Source organism: Oryctolagus cuniculus, chromosome 4 (assembly GCF_964237555.1).
Source record: "Oryctolagus cuniculus chromosome 4, mOryCun1.1, whole genome shotgun sequence".
NCBI classification, from domain to species: domain Eukaryota; kingdom Metazoa; phylum Chordata; class Mammalia; order Lagomorpha; family Leporidae; genus Oryctolagus; species Oryctolagus cuniculus.
The window spans coordinates 126,766,738-126,789,163 of record NC_091435.1 but is presented as its reverse complement, the minus strand read 5'-3'; the positions used below and the strand labels follow the sequence as shown (position 1 = coordinate 126,789,163).

At 41.3% G+C, this 22,426-nt stretch overlaps 1 protein-coding gene across 1 annotated transcript in view; it reads left to right on the top strand.

Moving 5' to 3' along the window:
• ARHGEF26 (Rho guanine nucleotide exchange factor 26) overlaps window positions 1-22,426 on the top strand; it is a 133,479-nt gene that overhangs the window by 88,740 nt on the left and 22,313 nt on the right. Inside the window, exons 10-11 of the mRNA XM_017346853.3 lie at window positions 2,347-2,436; window positions 9,798-9,952. Coding sequence (XP_017202342.2) covers window positions 2,347-2,436; window positions 9,798-9,952 — 245 coding nt within the window. The remainder of the gene's footprint in view (window positions 1-2,346; window positions 2,437-9,797; window positions 9,953-22,426) is intronic.

Below are 22,426 nucleotides of genomic sequence, written 5' to 3'. Positions count from 1 at the left end.
GCGTTTACTGGAAGAAGAAAGTAGGAAGGTTTCAAAGGCCAAAGTGCCTTGCCAGAAATGTTTGTTTCCATGTCCACAACCAGCAGTAGCATTTAAAAGTGCCCATCTTGCTGAGTAGTTCCCAGCGTCAAGTATTCTGATATCTTTGTGAATTCAATAGACCACAAATACTTTATTCTTGCTTTAGTTTATGTTTCCTTATGAGTGGCATTGAGTGTGTTTTTCCATTAATGTTAAATCTCATTTGAAAAAAATTCAGGCAACCAAGTTTAATAAAGCTTTGACAGATACTGAAGGAAGGCCTGGCTTTCATATACTAAGGCTAATTTTAATGAAAATGGCAGAGCACAAACATCCAAATTAGTGCCTATCCCTTCAAAATAACTGTTAAAACTGACTCTTTTGATGGCATTATTGCTTAAGACATTTTTGAAACTTTCTTTCCTGGTGTGCTTTCTGAAGCATTTTCAGTTTTTTCATTATTTCCCGGGTGATGCTATCTGTTTGTGGGTGGATTAGTGATTTGCAAGTTCAAAGAATGAGATGATATCCTGAACTTAATAATGTTCACTTTTGCCTTACAGTTAAAAATTGATGACTATTAAGGAATCATCCTTTTTTGTTTTTCCTTTTTTGAGGGACTTACAAACTGATTCTGAAAGTGATTTTTTATGAGAACACATTTGGAAGTGTCCCAAGTTAATGGATTAAGGGTGTTTTAAACAATCCACTTACAGTGTCTACAGGTGGGACTTTTGAGAAATGATTAGATTGATGAGGTTTCTGGCATGAGACCCTTATGATCACATCATGGAAGCTTTGTAAGGAGAAGCCATTCCAGGTCTCCCTGCTTCCTGACTCACCACTTGGTACAATTAAAAATATGGGCCGGCGCTGTGGCATAGCGGGTAAGGCTGCCGCCTGCAATGGTGCCATCCCATATGGGTGCCGGTTCGAATCCGGCTGCTCCACTTCTGATCCAGCTCTCTGCTGTGGCCTCAAAAAGCAGTGGAAGACAGCCCAAGCCCTTGGGCCCCTGTACTTGCTTGGGAGACCTGCAAGAAGCTCCTGCCTCCTGGCTTCGGATTGGCACAGCTCTGGCCATTGCAGCCATCTGGGACGTGAACCAGCAGATGAAAGACTTTTCTCTTTCTCTCTCTCTCTCTCTTTCTCTCTCTCTACCTCTCTTCTCTCTGTGTAACTCTTTCAAATAAATAAATAAATATTTTTTAAAAATAAATTTTCCATTTTTAAAAGATTTTTTATTTATTTGAAAAGCATAGTTAAGAGAGGCAAAGGCAGAGTGGGGGGTGGGGGGAGAGAGAGAGAGAGAGAGGTCTTTCAACCTCTGGTTCACTCCCTAATTAGCTGCAACAGCCAGAGCTGCACTGATCTGAAGCCAGGAGGCAGGAGCTTCTTGCAGGTCTCCCACGTGGGTGCAGGGGCCCAAGGGCTTGGGCTGTCTTCCACTGCTTTCTGAGGCTACAGCAGAGAGCTGGATTGGAAGTGCAGCAGCCAGGACTGAACTGGCGCCCATATGGGATACCAGTACTGCAAGCAGTGGTTTTACCTGCTGTGCCACAGTGCTGGCCCCTGCATCTGTTTTTAACAATTAGAGTTGTCTTTATGGCAAGTGATCCTTTTTATGGACTTTTTTTCAGATTTTTCCAGTTCATGAGGAACTGGAGATAGAAGATATGTTTTGATTTAGAATGGTGAACCAAGTATATACTTGGTACTTGTTGAAGGACCATGAATGCATTTACTTTGCAGATAATTCAGTGGTTCTAACTAAACGGAGTTTTCCTTAGCTTGGCCAACCTTAAAGAATTGTGGACCCTCAGATTCCTCCCAAAAGGCTTCCCTGTTTCAGCAACCTGTTTCCTAGTCACATGCTTTGCACATAGCACTCTGCTTAGAGTTTGCTTTTGAAATTGGTGGTTCACCTCCGGCTGCTCTGATTTGGATGCAGGGAGAAGGATGCAACTTGCCTTGAGGTTGGGTGGATTCCCACTTTGGTAAAGACAAGAGGGGCAGAGGCAAGGAGCAGCATGGGCAGAGAGAAAGAGAGACCTCAAGTGTGCCATGAGGGAGTCCCATCAGTATGCAGGGTGTGACTTGTGTCTCTAAAAATGTTCAGGTCCTTTCCTTCCCTGTGTCTTCACATCCTAACCACCCCACTTCTGAGTACAGTATTGTAATTGTGTAAAACTGTGAGCTCTTTAACTGTCAGAAGTGAGTCTCTGGGGCTTCCCGGGTGGTAATTATTTCCTGGCGAGATCTGCATTTGAACATGAGCTTGCTTTCTTTGGCCTCTTAACCCTCCTCATTTTTCTCTGTTCCCAGTTGGTTCGACTGTGCAATGAAGGTGCCCGGAAGATGGAAAGGACTGAGATGATGTACACAATTAACTCCCAGCTGGAATTTAAAATTAAGGTATTCTTGTATCTATGCTTATTATTGTTGTTACTTAAGTCGTAGGAGGAGGAGAGAGTTCAGAGCAATAAAGTGGATGGAAAATTTGCTTTTTAAAGAAGGGTCATAAATTGATAAGAGGCTGGCAGAGGGAATAGCATATGTATGCTTTAGGCAATGCTGTTCTTGCTTTCACCAGACAAAGTGACCTTTCTCCAGGCCATGAAGCTTAAATGTTAGCTAAAATACACATATTTCTCCCCCAGGACACCAAGCTTGGTGTAGATTAATAATACATTTTTAGAGTCAAGAGAAGATTTTGTCATTATTCTCAACATGTCCTTTGAAACAGTGACATCCCATGAGCTGGTCTGGGGTGTTTTCCTAAATCAGATAAAGATACTTCTTTTTTGTTTGTAAAAAAGATTGTTAATGGACAGATTTTTAAAAAACTCATTTATGTGTTTATTTGAAAGTCAGAGTTGCAGAAGAAACAGAAAAAGATCTTTTACTCTCTGGTTCATTCCCGGGAACCCAGAACTCCATCCTGGTCTCTCAGATATGTGAGCCATCTTCTGTTGTTTTTCCCTGGCTCAGTAGTAGGGAGCTGGGTCAGAAGTAGAGCAGCCGGGACTCCCAACTAGTGCTCATATGAGATGCACCCACTGTGCCATGACCCTGATCGCAATTTTCTCCTATAACTGCTTTTTTAAATATGTGCTGCCTGTTACTGCTTGTGTGACACTATTCTTGAGCAGATGACAGGATGAACAAAGGAAACATGACAAGTAAAGCACATCTAAGTCACGGGTAGTCCTGTGTTGGCTCACAGCTGAGTTCTTAATGGATGTGAGTGCTCATGGTTGTGATTCGATTTCATTTTATGACCCATAAATTTCATTAAACAGTTTAAGATTGCTGGCTATATTTTTTTCTGACTAAAAGTGTTTCTAATTCATGCATTGGAGCTTAGTGCTCATCATTTCATGGCATTCTGCAGAGAACAGGCTTCGTGCCATGTCAGTCTGAGGACCAATGATGTAGAATAGCTACACTCTTATTTTATACATAAGGGAAATGAGACGCAGAGTCACTCAAATAGTGACAGCAAAATGAGGTCCAGGTGTCCTAACTTGAATGTATGTGTAATCTTCTGCCATAACATCCTGAGTGTAATGGTGTAAGTGTACAAACTAGATCCATAACATAGAAGACAATATACGTGTCATATACATACACATAACATAGAAACAATATGTGTGTGCATGCATGCACACATTTTGTAATTAAAATGTCCAAATATAGACATTTGTAGCCATTTTATAACACATCTTTCTCCTCCTGACTCTTAAAAAGAATCTTGCTCCTGTTTCTAATTTGTTTTCCAATACTTTAGAAAACATCATCTGACAAAAGAATTTTTTTATCTACCTCTTTTAAAAGATGAAAAATTTCTGGGGCTGGCATTGTGTTATAGCGGGTAAAGTCTCTGACTGCGAAGCTGGCATCCCATATGGGTGCCAGTTCATGTCCCAGCTGTTCCACTTCCAATATAGCCCCCTGCTAACGGCCTGGGAAAATGGAACACGTGCTTGGGCCTCTACACCCATATGGGAGACCCAGATGAAGCTCCTGGCGTTGGCCTGGCCTAGCCCTGGCTGCTGTGGCCATTTGGGGAGTAGGCCAGTGGATGGAAGATCTGTCTTTCTCTGTCCCTCCCTCTCTGTAACTCTGACTTTCAAATAAATAAAAATGTATTTTAAAAAAAGATGAAAAATTTCTTATTTTCTTTTTTAAAGATGATAAATTTCTAACCATTTTCCTTTTTAGAGGTGATAAATCCCTGTTTTTTTCTCCTTCATTGAACATCAATTAATTTAAAACTTCTTTAAGAAGCTCCCACTAGAACCTCAAATTAATTTTAAATTGAAAAATACCACCAAGGGTCCTTAAAACTAAGTGATTAACATCAGCTTAGTATCTGAATTATGTCTATTTGTTCTCTTTTGGTTTGATGATTAAAATATTTGCAATCCTAAAGGAAAATATACTAAGTATAGATCTGTAGTGGCCCACCTAATTTACACCACATGGAAATACTAATTAGTACTAAGTAGAAATACTCATAAAATCTTAGGCCCTTATAACACTTTACAGATAACAGTGGTCATTTTTATTCAATTGATTTTTAAGATGAAAAACTAGTTTTCAAAGATAGGTTAAGTGATTTGTCCAAGCACATGCATTCTAATAACAGACTTACTGAGCATCTTCTTTGTGGAAGACAGTAGGAAAGCAAAGACATGACCCCTGCTCTCAGGGAGCTTACAGTCTAGGGACAACTCCAGAAAATCAAAGGACTCATGAAAATAGCTCTGTAACTACAGTAAAAATAGTTCCCACGTGAATGATGGTTTGACTTCTGATATTTCGACTTCATGATGGTGTGGAAGTCATAGACATTCATTGGAAAATGTTGGTCTTTTCCTGGATTCATGCTATTTATAGTAAAATACTATGACGTGATCCTGGGCAAACAGTGAGCTGTGGTTCCTAGTTGGGCACACAACCAGAGGAGTAACAACTGATGGCTGTATGGTGTGCTGTGTTGCTAAGCTCTGATGTTTGGTAGGTTAGATGTAGTAAATTCATTTTCAACCTATCGTAGTTTCAACTTATGATGGGTTTATGAGAACATAAATATCTGTAGATGGGATACTGCTGAGAACCCTCTTTAAAAATGCTGTAAAGGTAGGATAAAGAGTAAAGAGTAGGAGATTGGGGACTGACTACAGGTCAGTTTGAGCTTAGTCCTGAAAAGTGAGTCAGGAAGAGTCTTCCAAGAGCAAAGAAGAATAAATGCACAGGGCATATTTCAGCTAATGTAGCTCATATATAAGCACTTAGTGTGTGTGAAATTGGGTGTACAAGGAGCAGGGCAGAATAGTGATGAGCGGAAGCACCTGTGGATGCTCTGAGTACTGGAGGGAAGGGCTGCACTAGGTTAGTTGAGAGCCAGTGGAAAGTTCTCAGCAGGAAAGTGACAAGTCAGATGTATGTTTAGTAAAGCTAACTTTACTTTGGGAAAGAAAGGCTTTTCTAATTCCTTGCAAATCCAGAAGTGATTAAAAGAAAAATGCTGGGGAGGGCATTTGACCTAGTTGTTAAGATAGGACTCCCACATCCCACATCAGGGTCCCTGGGTTTGAGTTCTGGCTCTACTTTCAATTCTGGCTTTTGCTGATGTGCACCCTGGGCTGCAAAGTGATTACATAAGCACTGTGCCCCTGCCACTTGTTTGGGAGACCCAGATTGAGTTTCTGGTTCCTGGCTTCAGCCTAGCTCCAGCCTGGCTCAGCTCCAGCTGTTACAGGCATTTGGGAAGTGAACCAGTGTTTGAATGTTGCTCTCTTTCTAACAATGATTACCTGTGGGGAGACAGTGGTCAGTAGGTGGGAATTGGGTAGATGGGAAACAGGGTGGGAAGATTCTTCACTAATTCTTTGTAGTAGTACTTGCTTTTTCTTTTTAACACTTACCTCCGCAATGCCTCACCACCTCCAAATTTAATTTATTGTTTATAAGCTTTTTTTGTGGCAGCTATGTGTAGGTTGAATTCTAGGGTAATAAGACCAAGATAGAAGTCCAGTTATAAGACAGGCAGCCGACCTGGGGAGACACAATGCCTGGAGCCGGCAGTGGCAGAGAAGCCACAGAGGTCTAGGCCAGCTCACTGGATGGACAGTCACACTGTCCACTAGATGAAGATCCAGGAGGAGAAACAAATTTGTGGGCAAGTTTTGAGTTCTGCTTTCCTCACGGTTGGTTTGAGGTACAAACTATAGCTGATACTACCAGGAAAATGTTTACTGAGTATTTACTATTGTGCCGTTTCCGTAAAGTCTTGTTTTATTCTTGTTAGACTCCATGAAATATATTATGATTATCCCAGTTTTAGAGAAATCTCAAGCTAGAGATGTAGTAATTTGCCCAAGCTCATGCACCAAGCAGTGAAGCCTACATCTACACATTTGTGTGACTCCAGAGTCTGCATTCCTCACTTGATCTTAGCCAGAAGGCCGAGAAGTGATAGAAAGTCTGCATTCTTAACCGTAACAATTGATTTTTTCTAATGTGAAGGAAATAATTATGTGTGTATATATACATTTTCAAATTTGGAAGTTTCTAGAAGAGTGTCATGTGCTAAACAGAAGTAGTATGAGTGAGGGAGGAACATGTGCCTGCATTGGCACTTGGGGAGCCATCATGGACCCTGAAGTCAGCCTGTCTGAATTGCGAGAGTAGCTGCCCCATTGACCTGCAGTACAACTGTTGGCATTACCTAAATTTTGATGTCTTGATTTTCTGGAATGTAAAAATAATAGATGAAAAAGATAATAATACTTTCCATTATGGGCTATTGTGAGTATTAAATTGTTTAAGAGATGTTAAAGACTAGGGTCAGGCCTGACTCATAGTAAGCAAACAATGATATTACTTGGATGCATTGTCAGGAATGGTATGCATGCATGTTAAAGAGTGAGTGGGATGTAAAACTGTTTAAGCATATCAGGCTTCTACTTCAAGAAGTTGGTTAGAAACAGGACAGGGCAGTGATAGTAAGTGGAGGAGGCACCAAGTGAAGGGACCATTTTTAGTGAATGGTCTTCAGGATATTCTATAGGTTGCAGAAAGGGAGCCAGGAGGGAGAATAAGAATAATGAGGGAGAAATTGTGATGGGGCTACAGTTGTAGAGTTGCAAGCGGATGTTGAAGGCAGGAATGTTCATCACTGAGATGGGAGGAAAGGAAGTGAGGGTTGCAGAGAACAAGCTGCTCACCACGCAAAGATCGGAAATCAGAGATTAGTTTATGCCATGACCCCGGTGTTCTTTCTTACTAGACCACAACATTTTCTAAAAGTTGCATCTACAGAGTTAGGAAGGGTTATTTTTTTAGATTTATTTATTCATTTGAAAGGCAGAGTTATAAAGGGAGGAAGAGACAGAGAAAGAGATCTGCCATCACTGGTTCACTCCCCAAATGGCTGTAACAGCTGGGGCAGGACCAGGCTGAAGCCAGGAGCCTGGAACTCCATGCAGGTCTCCCACATGGGCAGCAGGGGGCACAAGTATTTGAACCATCTTCTGTTGCCTATCCCTGCACATTAACAGGAAGCTGGACTGGAAGCAGAACAACCAAAGCTAGCACCGACACTCCCATATAAGATGCTGACATTGCAAGCAGTGGCTTAACCCACTGTGCCACAACACTGGCCCCTATAGGCATTTTTTGTGTCATTTGGATGTTTAGAATATATTTTTGTTCATGAATTTCATTTCTAGGTTCGGGTTCACATCTGGATTCCAATCTTAGTACTTTATTACTAGAGGAATCACTTTGAGTAGTTCTGATTTCTTTTTACTTGCTCATTTTTAGGCACTGGTTTAAGAAAATCAGTCTGAATGAGTTAAATTTTCAGACAATAGATTCTGAAACAAAAACCATTGGTGTTACCAGTTTTTTTTTTTAAGGTTTACTTTATTTATTTGAAAGGCAGAGTACAGAGAGAGAGAGAGAGAGAGCCAAATCTTCTCTCTGCTGGTTCACTTCCCAAACGGCCACAATGGCCAGTGCTGGACCAGACTGAAGCCAGGAACCAGGAGCTTCTTCAGCATCTACCACAAGGGTACAGGGGCCTGAGGACATAGGCCATCCTCCACTGTTTTCCCAGGTGCATTAGCAGGGAGCTGGATCAGAAGTGGAGCAGTTGGGACTCAAACTGGTACCTATATGGGATGCTGGTGCTGCAGGCAGTGTGTTTACCCACTGTGCCACAATGCCAGCCCCCCAGTTTTTGCTTTCAAGAGAAACAAAGACATATTGAATGAGAATCACTGTCAATTTTAGGGGTTTATGTCAAAATTTAGTTTTGCCTAGTAGAGTATAAGGAGTTCAAAAAGGTCAAATATGCTTTAAAATCAACAAAACAAAGTAAACCTTTCATCTTCTATCCCCTAAAAGCAGCCATAGGATGGCATATCCACTGGAACGTAACCGTAATACCATGCTTGGTTCATCCAGTAGGGTAACAAAATAGCAAGATGGTTGCATGGTCCAGCTAATTACAGCTCCTCAGCAGGACCAGAGCTAACACATGAATTGTGGTGACCTCACATGTGCTGAGGGGTCCCCCAGAGTTATTCACGCAGTCTCTATGGACCTTTTTGGTCTCAGCTGTCCCTGTTGGGTAACTGTTTGATTTGAATTTTATGGAACTGGAAACTCCATGGTCTCCTGTAATAGCCAGTTTTGAAAAGTTTGGGGTTAGCCCTCATCTTTCATCTTCAGTTTTTACCTTCAGGAAAACAGTACATAAATGATATGTCACCTTCTACAAAGCTTTTTAAAGAAATGAAATGCTTTCCTAACCTTCTCATTTCCTCCCTAATATCCTCAATTTCCTTTAGCTGTTTTTAATCATTGTTCCCTAAAAATGATGACATTTGAGTGTACCACATTACTGCATTCTTGTTTTGTGCATCCAAGAACTTTTTCTATTTTATGGATATAGTCTTTTAAATAAGATTTTTGGCAATAAGCATTTCTGGTATCTAAAAAAAAAGCACTGAAGGGTAGGGATTATTCTGTGGTTTTGAGAGTTTTCCAATTGGCTTGCATAAGACAGAAAAAAGAAAAGGCAGGATGTAATTCCTTGGATACGGGCTTTTCTCCAAGATTATGATGGATTATTTTAGAAGAACCTTGACAGCCAGAAAGTGGCATGATGTTTTTAGAAAGGTTGCTTTATTGTTTACATAGGGGAAAACTTTCATAAACATAGGAACAGGTGTTTCAAGACTAAGTAGATATTCAGTAGACAAAACATTAGTTTGTAGATTTTTTGTCTCCTGAAACATAACCTTGTTAGTTCATAAACAGAATGCACTTTTATATTTGTTTCTTGTTATCTGCAGTATTTTTCCTGTATGTATAGATTCTGATTTGAGATCTCTAAAACAATCGCAATTGATACAGATGGATTTAATTACTAGGCCTTTTCATTTTAACTGACTCCTCAGTTCCGTCTTCTTTTCCAGCTGAGAGTTAATGGACAGTCATACTTTTTGATTGAACCAATAACATTTCCTCATTGAATTTTAGTTTCATGTTGGCAAGTTAACATTTTTTATATTGGAAAATCAATTGTTCTTTTTCATTTTGTCGTAGAGAATGCACTATACTGTTCTGTTTTGCAGTTTTCACCTATAAAATATTGATGCATGCCATGATATATCACTTGTTTGTTTTATGTTTTACTTTTGATAATTTTAAAGGGTCTTTAATTTGCCTTTGGGCACTGAGTTTTTCTCTTTTTGTAGCCTTTTCCTTTAGTCTCCTCTTCCCGGTGGTTGGTAAAAAGAGGTGAGTTGACAGCCTATGTAGAAGACACGGTGCTTTTCTCAAAAAGAACATCCAGACAGCAAGTCTACTTCTTTCTCTTTAACGACGTGCTCATTATCACCAAAAAAAAGAGGTAAGACTTTGTCTGGTGCTGCTGGCTATATATCCTGCCTTTTCAGTTCTATGATTCAAGCGCCTACTAGGGTGAAGCTCCTTCAAAACTTGAGATAATAGATGTATAGTTTCCACTCGTTGAATAATAGTTAAATCTTTGCTTCATTTTCTTTAAATTACCCATAGAGTCAAGACTTGACTCATTAGCAGCATCTTAATTCTAGCCCACCTCTGTTGAGCTTTTCCAATGTACAAAGGCACTGTTCTAAGCATTTTGCACATATGTACCATTCCATTCTCATGGCATCCCTGGAGAGGCAGCATTCTCATTACTCCCCTTCACTGTTTTTCAAACTTCTGTCCTAGAACCTTTGTGTAAAACAGATTAAAGTGGATCCAGTTGAGAGCAGGCTACAGGGCAACTCCAGTGCTCCTTGGAATTTAGCTTAAAATCCACTGCTATTAAATGATTGTTAGTTTGAAAAACTCCTTTGTGACTAGGAAGGAGTTACTTGTACCCCCTTCTGAAATTAATAAAATAAATCAGTTGATTAGCAGTGTGTTTGTTCTTCCTGCAGGGATCTGCATATGTGTTTATGGCTGGCTCTATAGAGATGTCCATGAGGAATATTGCAGAAGCCTTTGCTTTACTGTATTTGTTCCTTCAACTGTTCCCACCCTCATGCACACACACAACCATATATGCATTACACACCTACACACACCTTCAGTGCTGCTGGTCTCTAGGGAGCATTCTTTATTAAATCTACCCCATTCGAGTAGGGTTGTAAAATATGTTCCTGTTGGTCCTACATAAATATTCCATCTTTCCCTGAATATCTGAGAGTAAAAACATAAATCTGAAGTGTTATTCCACATGTATAGGAAATAATGATGGGCTGAATTTATAGCATATAATAAGAGTAGGGTTAGGTTATAGGGTACAATTTAGGCAAGGTGAAGAGAAATAGGCCCCTCCAAAATACAGAAATAAGGACAAAATTTATCATGAAATATTTAAATGCAAGTTTCAAGTTGCTGAATTTGTAGCTTGAAAATTCAAACTAAATCGAAACAGGGATTGAATTTTTCTCTTTTGTTCCTTTTAACCTGACCATATTATGAAAAACGTCAGCTGCTTGGTTGTCTAGCTGAATGAAAACTTTGTATTTCCTACCCTGAAAAGCTGTAATATGACTATGATAAATCTGTAAAGGTGCTGATAATTATTTTTCATGCTTAGGAAAATAGTGTTTCCATATCTCCAAGGAGAAATTATTTCTTCTACCTGAGGTAGTCTAAATAATTCTAGTAGCTAAGTGGATTTTATAAAGAAAGACTGAAGATTAATTATGATTTTTGTATTTTTATATTTTGTTGGTTTCCAATAAGACAGCATGTTTCCTTGGCTTTCTTCAAGATATTTTGTTTTCTGGGGGAGGGTAATTATATATGTCTCTTTAAACATCAGAACTCTTGACTTTTAACATTTTCCAGCTGTTGAAATATTTGTTCTGTCTCAGTGCACCAAAGGCTTTAACTAAACTTTTGATTTAAATGATAAAATATACATTGACAGTACCAAGCCAATTTTAAATATAAATCTTGTTTTGAGTATAATGACTTTGATGACTTGCTGAAAACATTAAGAGTGTTTAAATCAATACAGTACAACTTTTCTTGAACTTGCACAGAACTACTCCATAAATATGGACTTCTCAAAGTTAGCATTAAGGTCTCTGCTATTCTACTCTACCCTTCATGGATGTTTTTGCCCACATTTATTTGCTCAGATATATTTGAACTCATAATATTGATAAAAGTAGCAGCAAGATATACAGCTCTAATGGAGAGCTCCTGACTTAACCTTTTGCAGAACTGGGAATTCATCATATTTCTAGGGTGCTCTTAACTTAAGGAGCGGCACTGGAGGCCAACAATGTGTTTATAGCCCGAACACATGGTGAAGGTGGCAAGCAGACCACAGAAGCCGGGTAAACAGGCTGGGTTAAAAATGTACAGTATGCTTAGCCGTATTTACATGACAGCTTCAAGGAGGCAACTGCAAATGCCTTGCATGCCTGAGACAGCAGTGAAGGAGATAGAGCAGCTTTGAGAAAGGCAATAATTTAGGCTTGGCTGCAGGGTAGAGATAAAGGATAATTACCTGAGCCAGCTCTCTGAGACGCATCCAGCCACCTCCTGCCTAATTCAATTCCTCGGTTTGGTCTAGGAGCTTAGCAGCTGGGTGCCCAGTGGTCTTCGGCTTTGACTTCTGGGAGGCTCTCTGGCTACTGGGAGAGGCTGGTGGGGAGGACAGGTCCTCTTCCTCCTCGCATCCAGGCTGGCAGGTGGTTTAGGCTGGGCCTGTTGCAGAAATTGCTGGGGAGTTTGGCCTTCTTGACTTTGCAGCGCATGTGTTGTTATGCTAGTGCTTTCAGAGCTGGGCTTGCTTAGTGACCCTACAGTAGACTTTGAGCACAAGAGTTTTCACATTTTTTAGGATGTTAAAAGAAAGTTTAAAGTTTTCATTAATTCTAGGCTGCTCCTGAGTCATTCTACTAGTGAACTGTTCTACCAAATCTCAAATGGATACATGCTTAATTTGACTAGTCAGGATGAGAAGGCGAATTCTTTGGTTTTTGCAGTTTTGACTGAGAGGCACTTCTAGAGCAGACTTCTCAGCCTTGGCACTGTTGACGTTTGGCGCATCCAGATTCTTTGTTGGGAATCAGAGTAGGATTTCTGGTATACTGTAGGGTGTTTCAGCAGTATCCTTGGTCTCTGCCCACTGTTTCCTAGTCACGCCTCTCCTAGTGGTGACAACCAAAAATGTCTTCAGGCATTGCCTAATGTCTCGAGGTAAGTCACCCCCAGTTGAGAACTGTGTACTAGAGTGACAGCATACTAAACCTGCTTTCATACTCTGCCTTCAGAGTATACTTAATACTGCAGAGTATGAAGTGCACGTAAATCTTATCAGGCCTGATACAGCAATAATAGTAATATTCTAATAGTAGTTGTCCGGCTGCACTTAGAGATTAACAAATACCCAATTTGTGCCTAGTAACTTATTATAATTACCTGATTATAGAATATACTTATATGTGCAGCCTTATGGATTAAGTACTGTTGTTCCTTGTTTTGAAATGCAAAAGCTGAATCTAAGACCTGAGTAGATTAAAACTCCTGAAAGATTTATGTTATATCATAGTTAACTGTGTTATTCTCATTTAGTGACTTAGGATTTAGGTCTTCCCTCCCAACCCAGCTTTTTCTGAAGTTAAAGCAAAGGTTTCCTCCCTCAAGCTGCTGTATTAAAGTATCACAAAGTGCATAGCATAAAACAATAGGAGTCTCACAGTTCTGGAAGGCACAGTGTTGATATTGTTACCTCCTTTAGAAGGCCCTAAGAAGGATCCCCCTCTGCTTACCTCTTCAACTCCTGGTGGCTTCCAGCACTCCTTGACTTGTACCAGCAGTACTCTAGTCTCTGCCTGTGTCTTTATATGGCTCCCATGTGTCTGTGTGTTTCTAAATCTCCTTCCCTTTAAGCACATCAGTTATTGTGTTTTGGACCCCCTAAGACACAATTCAATAACTGTTCTCCCCCAGCCCATTATCATTAGCTCACTTAAACACCTAATTAAGCAATGTTAGAAATATCAGAGTTCGGTACCTGAGTTCAGCTTCTAATTCTAGTTTTCTGCTAGTGCAGACCTGAGAAGCATTGATGATAGCTCAAGTAATTGAGTCCGTGCCAACTGTGACCTAGATTGAGTTCCCAGCTCCTGGCTTCAGCCTTCAACAGCCCTGTTCCACCCTCTGTGGGCATTTGGGGAGTAAATTGGCTGATGGGAGCTCTCTTTCTTACTCTGTCTTCTCTGACTGTCAATTAAGTTTTTAAACATAAACTCACATTCCATCTTGAAGTGCCTACGTTTGGGTCCTGGCTCTTCTCCCAGTTCCAGCCTCTGGCTAATGCAGACCTTGAGAGGCAATAGGCGATGGCTCAAGGAGTTGAGTGATTGCCACCCATGTGGGAGACCCATATTGAGTTTCTGGCTCCCAGCTTTGGCCTCTGCAGGCTTTAATTGCTGTGGGCATTTGGGGAGTGAACTAATTGATAGATGATTTCTTTCTGTCTCTTTCTCTCCATCTCTGCCTTTCAAATAAATAAAATAAATAAAAATTATTTTTAGAAAAAAGGAAATGTGCTGCACTAAGCTAGTTTTAAATTTTTTAAAAGATTTATTTATTTATTTGAAAGGCAGAGTTTACACAGAGAGAGGAGAGGCAGACAGAGAGAGAGGTCTTCCATCCGATGGTTCACTCTCCAATTGACTGCCATGGCCAGAGCTGCGCCAGTCCAAAGCTAGGATCCAGGAGCTTCTTCCAGGTCTCCCACATGGCTGCAGGGGCACAAGGACTTGAACCATCTTCTACTACTTTCCCAGGCCACAGCAGAGAGCTGGGTTGGAAGTGGAATAGCTGGGTCTCAAACCGGCGCCCATATGAGATGCCAGCACTTCAGGCCAGGGTGTTAACCCCGCTGCGCCATGGCGCTGGCCCCTAGTTTTAAATTTTAATGCACACATTTTCATATATAGCTTTCTGAATATCATTGCAGTCATGTGACCTGAATGGCTCTTTTTAGGGGTCTTACAGTTACCTTCATGTCTTGATCTCTTTCAAACCTTCCTTCTCCAGGGTTTGTGCCCTCCTAAATGGAAGGTACTCTAACCACCCAGGTCTTTCATAGTAAATCCAAAAAGTACCGTGACTCCCTCGTATCCTGACTCCCTCGTCCTCACCGCAGTCCTGTATCCTGTAAGGTTCCCTTCCTCTGAGAATCCCATGAAATTGCTCTTCTCCTCCTTAACATTGCTGCCACCCTTTTTCCAGCCACCTTGAGCCCTGCCTGCAAAATACATCTACATTGATTTTACTTTTCAAAGACTGTGTATGCTCTTTTTAAAAAAAGATTTATTTTTATTTATTTGCAAGACAAGAGTTACAGAGACAGGAAGAGCCAGAGAGAGAGAGAGAGGTCTTCCATCTGCTGGTTCATGGCCAGAGCTGAGCTGATCTGAAGGCAGTCAGGAGCTTCTTCTGGGTCTCTGCAGGGGTCCAAGGACCTGGGCCATCTTCTGCTGCTTTCCCAGGCCATAGCAGAGAGCTGGATCAGAAGAGGAGCAGCCGGGACTCAAACTGGGATCCATATGGGATGCCGGCACTGCAGGCTGGAGCTTTAACCCACTGTGCCACAGTGCTGGCCCCTGTATGCTCTTTAGAAGACAAATCTATTAAAGTTGTCCCTTGCAAAAAGTCCTACCACAGGCACTTAGCATAAATGCCTCACTGAACACCACCTGCTCCCTTTTGTGTTTCTTCAAACCACATTTTTAGTCACCAGGACCTGGTGCATGTTTCTCTCCCTCTGTGCCTACGGTGTTCGGCCACCCTACTTCAAACATTCACTCAGCAACATCCTTCTCACCCTTTAGGTCTGAGATTAATCGCCACATCCACTGAGAGTTATCATCAAACTCTCTAAAATGGGTTTGTATCTGCTGCTATAGGGTCCCTTGGAACCCTCTACCTTTCTTGCTATAGTCTTTGATTTAACTGAGTGTCCGTGTTTGCTTTAATGACCTTTGTGTTTTTGGTGCATGGCCATACTCCTAGTTCATACTGATCATTTAAGAAATATTTGTTTAATGTCAACCAGTTGTATAAATGGTTAAACGGTTTGAATGAGCACAGTATTCAATGGGCAGACTCTCTCACATTCTATCCCCACGCTAAAATTTCCTTGAATTCTTTCTTAATTTGAAAATTTATATGATTTTTATATTCTACTCCTGATTTTGTTTTGTATTAATGTATTAATGTTTGAGACTGCAAGTGAAAATATACTCATGCAGAAAGTAAACTTACGAAAAGTTAAAAATGTTGAATCTCTCTGTCTCAATCTCTCTCTGTCCCCCACCCACATATATATAATACCCCCACAAGAAAACCAAGACATCAACTGAGTTTGGGCAGCTCTGCGTCATACTGTATTTCCTTTGGAGAGATTCATTATTGGATCACCATGGTTAAAAAACAATAAAGATGGTTACTTCTCCCATCATACACAAATACCTACAGTGGGAGTCTGGATCCGGCAAGTCATTCAGGACCCAGTCTTTTTCCATTCTGCAGCCTCAATGTGCCCTGTCCTCAGCTTTTACCCCCATGCATGGAGCTTTGTTTTACAGGTGGCTCCTGCAGTTTTGGGCATCATTATTTCCTTCACAGACATTGGAGGGAGATGTGGGTGAGGAAAAGGTGCTGCCATGGGGGGCTTTCCTCAGCTGTCTCTCTTTTTGTCAGTAGAGGAAAACCTTTCCCTGACAGTCCCCAGAAGACTTCTTGCACCTTGTCTTCTGTGCATTCTTGGACAGTACACTTCCCATTATAAGGAAGACTGGAAGAGCAGGCATGCAGCAAAGAGGAATGGAAGATCTGTGCTTGTTTTGTTCAGTCCAGATGCCTCCCTGGGGCTGGCCACGTGTGAGCTTGATGGATGAGGAAGCAGGAGAGGACAGCAGCTGAGTAGATAATGGGTAGTTCCAGCCACACGTACAAAACTTGTGCTCCACAGAGCACCTATTAACATATGATTAGTTGGTGAAACAGGAAAAGCCCTATAAAGTGCTGGCTAACACCTTGCCTTTAGGATAAAGGGGTGGAGGCGTTAATTTCAAAGGAAACCCAGGTCATTGGAAACCCAGGTCATTTAGAACCCACCTCCCTTTGGCCAACGTTGGTTATCCATCTGTGGTTCATGTGAGTCTCACTGGTAGTGTCATTTTAATGCCTCCTATCCAGGTGTCTCCTTCAGCATAGTTATAGTGTACAGGTGCATGGTCCTGGACTGGGCATTAGGCCTAATACATAAAGATTGTTGTACTCTTATCTAGTTTTGTTATCTGTAACAGTAAATGAAGTCATGTCTTGATTTTTTTTTTATCCTTCTTCTAAGTCTTCTTCCCTCAAATAATGTAGCCATGATGTTTGTATGTGTTCTGTGTAGTTAAGAGTAATAACAAGAGCCTGTAGTGTTGAACATCTTCAGTGTGCTGTTCACTTGCACACTGATATCGCTGCATTATCATTTAACCTTGCATGGTTTATTTCCATTTTACAGATGAAAATGCTGAGACAGATAAAATCTCTCTCTCAAGGTCTATCACAGAGCAGGATTCTAATCTGAGTCTGATTCCAAAGACTCAGTTTCTTTGCTTTCTTTACTTCTTGATTTCACTTTTCTAGAATATTTTTACCTTTTCCCTTACCTTATAATGTCATTAGGAAAAGTGTTATAGAAACTTCTTTTTTTCTGTTTGCTTTGAGCAAAAGCCTTTGCAGAGAAATTTTTTGTTGGGTATTTTTATAGGTTTGCTGGATGTAAGAGAAAACTAGAACCAGTACCAAACTGTACTTGCAAGTTTTCTCTGCCTTTGGCTAATCTAGCCTCAGAATCTGGGGAAGAGTTTCCCTTTCACAACATTTCCTTCCTGCAGACTTTAAGGCAGTAAATTTGCACTTCCTGCTGCCTGGTTCCCTAAGTATTCTCTATATCAATATAACTGCTCTGTGACATGTTAGAAATCACAGATTTTATAAAAAAGATTTTCTGTAATAGAATTCTGTCAGGTCATGATCACAAGGTCAGTGTCTTAACTTTGAACTTGTATTTTCCCAAGTAGTTTGAATGCCCAGTGGCGTAAGGCTGTGCAACTTTCCTTGAAAGGGTCATGGCCTAGATTGATCCCATTTTGAATTTGTCATGGGAAGCTCTTTCCCATTATAGAAAACTGAAGTCACGTGACATTATTTCCTTGGGAAATTAATTTTAAGAGTATCTTGGACAAAGGGAAGAAAATACAATTCTGCTTCAAAGGTCTTTTATTCCTGGAACAGTTCTTTCTGACCATTGTGGCATGTGTTTGGTGAGATGGGGTAGGAGAGAAAAGAGAGCTGTGTTTTGTTTTTCCTCCTTGTTTTTTTCTTCTGTTAGTACATGCGCCCTTGGTTCTTCTGAACATGAGATGTTGTTTCCTCCCAAGTCTGTAAGGAGGGTTGACAATGCCTGTCGGCGTTTTAGCTGCCACTGTTGACACCTGGGTCAGACAGAACTGAGCTCAAAAATTGGTCACATGACCTTGGGCAAGTTATTTCTAATCTCTTAGATCCTCAATATTATCATCTGTTGAAGGGAAGTAATAATGTCATCTTCACCATGGAGTTTTGCTGAACACTGAGTTAATTCCCTGCTGGTTGACTGCTACATGCTGTCATCAATGACATTTTTAGTACTTTGTTTCTCTGATGATCTTGCTGTAAATCAAATTCTTACCCTTCTACTTCCAGACCATCTTACTGTTATTTTTTTTAAAAAAAGATTTTTGGGGGCCAGCATTGTGGCATAGCAGGTTTAGCTGTCTCCTGCAATGCTGGCATCCATATGGGAGCTGGTTTGAATCCCAGCTGCTTCATTTCCAATCCAGCTCCCTGCTGGTGCACCTAGGGAAATAGTGGAAGATGACCCAAGTGCTTGGGCCTCTGCACCCATGCGGGAGACCTGAAAGAAGCTCCAAGCTCCTGGCTGAGCCCTGGATGTTGAAGACATTTGGTGAGTGAACCAGCAGATAGAAGATCTCTCTTTGTCTATCTCTCTGTCTTTCCCTCTCGCTCTCTTTAACTCTGCCTTTCAAGTAAATAAGTGAATCTTTAAAAAAAAAAAAAAAAGATGTATTTATTTGAAGGGCAGAGTTAACAGAGAGAGAGAGTTAGAGACAGAAAAAAAAATCTTCCATCTGCTGGTTCATTCCCTAAATGGCCACAACAGCTGGGGCTGGGCCAGGTGGATTCCAGGAGTCTGGAACTCTATCTAGGTCTTCCGTGTGGGTGGCAGGGGCCCAGGCATTTGGGCCATCTTCCACTGCTTTTCCTGGAGTATTAACAGGGAACTAGATAATAAGTGGAGCAGCGAGGACTTGAGCAACTTCCCATATGGGATGTTGGTATCACAGGTGGCAGTTAAACATGCTGCACCACAATGCCAGCCCGTGATTCAAAACCTTTATGCCATTGCCACACAGCTGAAGGTCCTGGCACAATCTGGGCCATATCTAGTTTGGGGCCTCCAAAACAAGACCAGTTTTGGGTTAAATACTTTTTACTTATGTGCCTTTCCCTCCCCAGCCACCACAACAGACATCAAGTGGGTGACAATGGATAACTATTGATCTACATTTATTCTTTTATAAATGGATGTGAATCATGTGTGTATTTTTGTAATCATGATTTTCTTTTATTTTATTTATTTGAAAGAGTTATAGAGAGAGGAAGAGACAGAGAGGTCTTCCATCCGCTGGTTCACTCCCCAGTTGGCCACAATGGCCAGAGCCGCGCCAATCCGAAGCAAGGAGCCAGGAGCTTCCTCCTGGTCTCCCACGTGGGTACAGGGGCCCCAGGACTTGGGCCATCCTCCACCGCTTTCCCAGGCCCTAGCAGAGAGCTGGATCGGAAGTGGAGCAGCTGGGACTAGAACCGGCGCCCATATGGGATACCGGCGCTTCACGCCAGGGCTTTAACGCACTGCGACACAGAAATGGCCCCATCATGATTTTCTTAAAACATCCCTCATAGGATTCACTATAACATTGTGTTTGAACATAATGGAGTGAGGGTATTTTTCCTTTTCATTGAAGAAAGTAATTGATTAGCCTGAACTGGGGTGTGGGCTTCCCCTGTAATTTGGAGTGATCTTGTTAAGAAGCTGCCTGCTTGCTCTGCATAACTGGCTTAGTCCTGCTTATCCCAAGGAGCAAGCCTCAGCAAGGTGCCAACAGCTTCTCAGGGCTGCCCATCTGTACTTGTGTCTAGGATGATGGATCCTGGACATCCCATAGGCAGCCCAGGAGGTGCTGGGCTGTGGAATTTGGGCATCAGCAGTGACAGGGTTTAGGGCTTTCTGATCCTGTTGTGGGTCTTTGGTCATCTGTTTTTGTGTCAGTGGAACACAACAGATCCCTATCTTACTACTTAACAAATGTGGTCCATGCCTTTACTCTTTGTTATATTCTTGACAATGAAGTCGGAAGTGTGCGCCTTGTTTGTTAGTCTTCGGAATTGTTTTGAGGAACTGAGTATGAGTGTTTGAAATCGGTTTTTGTACAAATACTGTGCTTTGTTTGGCTGGTCTGTGCACTTGCCAAATTATGGATTTCTTGACATGTTTAGCTCTAATTATGCTTGGTCCACTTGCCCATTTGCAAAGAACATATAATTATAAGCTTTTAGCGAAATGTCAGGCAATGTAAATGTATGGTGTTCTGTTATGAAAATAAAAAATAATAGCTAACATTTACTGGGTATTTATAGTAATACAGGCATGACTGTAAGAGCTGTGCACACAAAGAGATAATAAGTGTGTTATCTTGTTTAATCCTTACAACAACCCAATGAGCTCAGTGTTATTATCCTCATTTTACAGGTGAGAAATCAGAAGCATAGCAGGATCAGTAACTTGCTAGAGTTCACAAAGCCTGAACTTTTATGCACGATAGACATTCAAATCATGTCTCTACTCTGACCTCCTATGCTGTCTTCATTAGTTTAAAATTGTATCTTATCCCACTTAAAACTTGTTGGAATAATTCTAACACCAAGGCTTAACATGGAATCCAATCTCAATCGAGCGAAAAAGAGGTTCATCTCTTGAAATAAATTTCAGCAAAGCCCAGTGTCCTCCATCCCCGCAATGCTTCACTCATGTGTTTTTTTCCAGTTAAGCACAGAATCTAGTGTAGGATTTAGAAGTCATGTTTTTAGAAGCAGAAGGGAAATGAGTTGAAATCTGCAGAGGAAGAGTTCTCAACAGAAAGTAAGAGGAATTTCTTTTGATCTCATAAAACCCTTGTATCAGCACTTCTGCAAGGATGGCAGAGCCATGCACCCCTGAGAGGAAAGTGAGAGGGTCTGAGAGGAAGATCAGAAATATCACAGAAGGAATGTGACGACGAAGAGAGAGGTTCTTGATGGCACAGATTCTGTGCATTCAGAAGAATGATGATACCATGTGGGCCACGGTGACCTCAGGGCCCATTTCACTGCCGTGTGAACTGAGGGTCTCGGAAAACATAGGCAGCTGCTCACTCAGGAGGCATTAGTCTTGGCACCAGCAGATTCTAATAAAGGTTTTCTCAGGACAGGAAGGCTGTGTAAATGTTTTTTAAATGAAGCGCATGGAAAAGGAGCAAAGGTCAAAAATACATGGCGCTATCTTGAGAACGTATTCCAAAAATCGGAGTGTTCTGTTGTGGATAAATGTAAAGAAAAGATGCCACAGAGATTTAACTCTTTTACAAAAGGAGAAATGGGAAGGCTGCTTTGGTTTCTCTGTCAGGCTTGGGCTATAAAAGAGGATTCCAGAATGGTACAGGGTGGTAGGGCTGAGCGCAGTGGATTGTGGGAAACTTGGCCTTTGCTACTAGCCTTCCCCACATCTCTCCATCACCATCCTACCTCGCACCCTTTTGGCTCCAACTTGGTCAGCTAGTGTGTGTCTTACTCCTGCTCTTCCTTACTAAGAACCTAAGATGATTGCTAATAAAGGTTAAGGTGAGGGGCCAGCAATGTGGCTCACTTGGTTAATCCTCTGCCTGCAGCACCGGCATCCCATATGGGCTCCTCTTCCAGTCCAGCTCTCTGCTGTGGCCTGGGAAGGCAGTAGAGTATGGCCCAGGTGCTTGGGCTCCTGCACTCACATGGGAGACCAGGAGGAAGCACCTGGCTCCTGGCTTCATATCGGTGCAGCGCCAGCTCTAGCAGCCATTTGGAGGGTGAACCAACAGAAGGAAGACCTTTCTCTCTGTCTCTCTCTCTCTCTAACTCTACCTGTCAAATTAAAAAAAAAAAAAAAAAAAAAAAAAAAAAAAAAAAAAAAAGGTTAAGGTGAGAACTCTCCCTAAGGAATATGCATGTTTCAAAGCACCTCCTTGATCACAAGGTAGGCCCAAATAGGTCTGTGCCCACCTCCTGTCACTCACCTCTTCCTAGGACCCTTACACATCTGGATCTTTTGTCCAAGGAAATGTCATAGTTTCAGGATTAAGTATATGATCTAATTTTTTAAAAATCTTCTGATATTTTTCTTCAGGTATCCCAAATAGTATTTAATGACTAACCCATCAATTCACCATAGATTTCAAATGTTACCTGAATCATATGCTAAACCTTCCCATGTGCTGTGTTAATATGTGAACCCATTGCTGTGTTTCACTAATCCATCTATCAATTCATGCCTTGTTCCCTTGAACTACTGCAGCTCTGCAGTATATCTTACTACATTGTAGGGCTAGATCATGCTTAATTTTTTTCTTGATCTTTCTTGATGTTTATTATTATTTCATTTTATATTTTAGAATTAATTTCACTA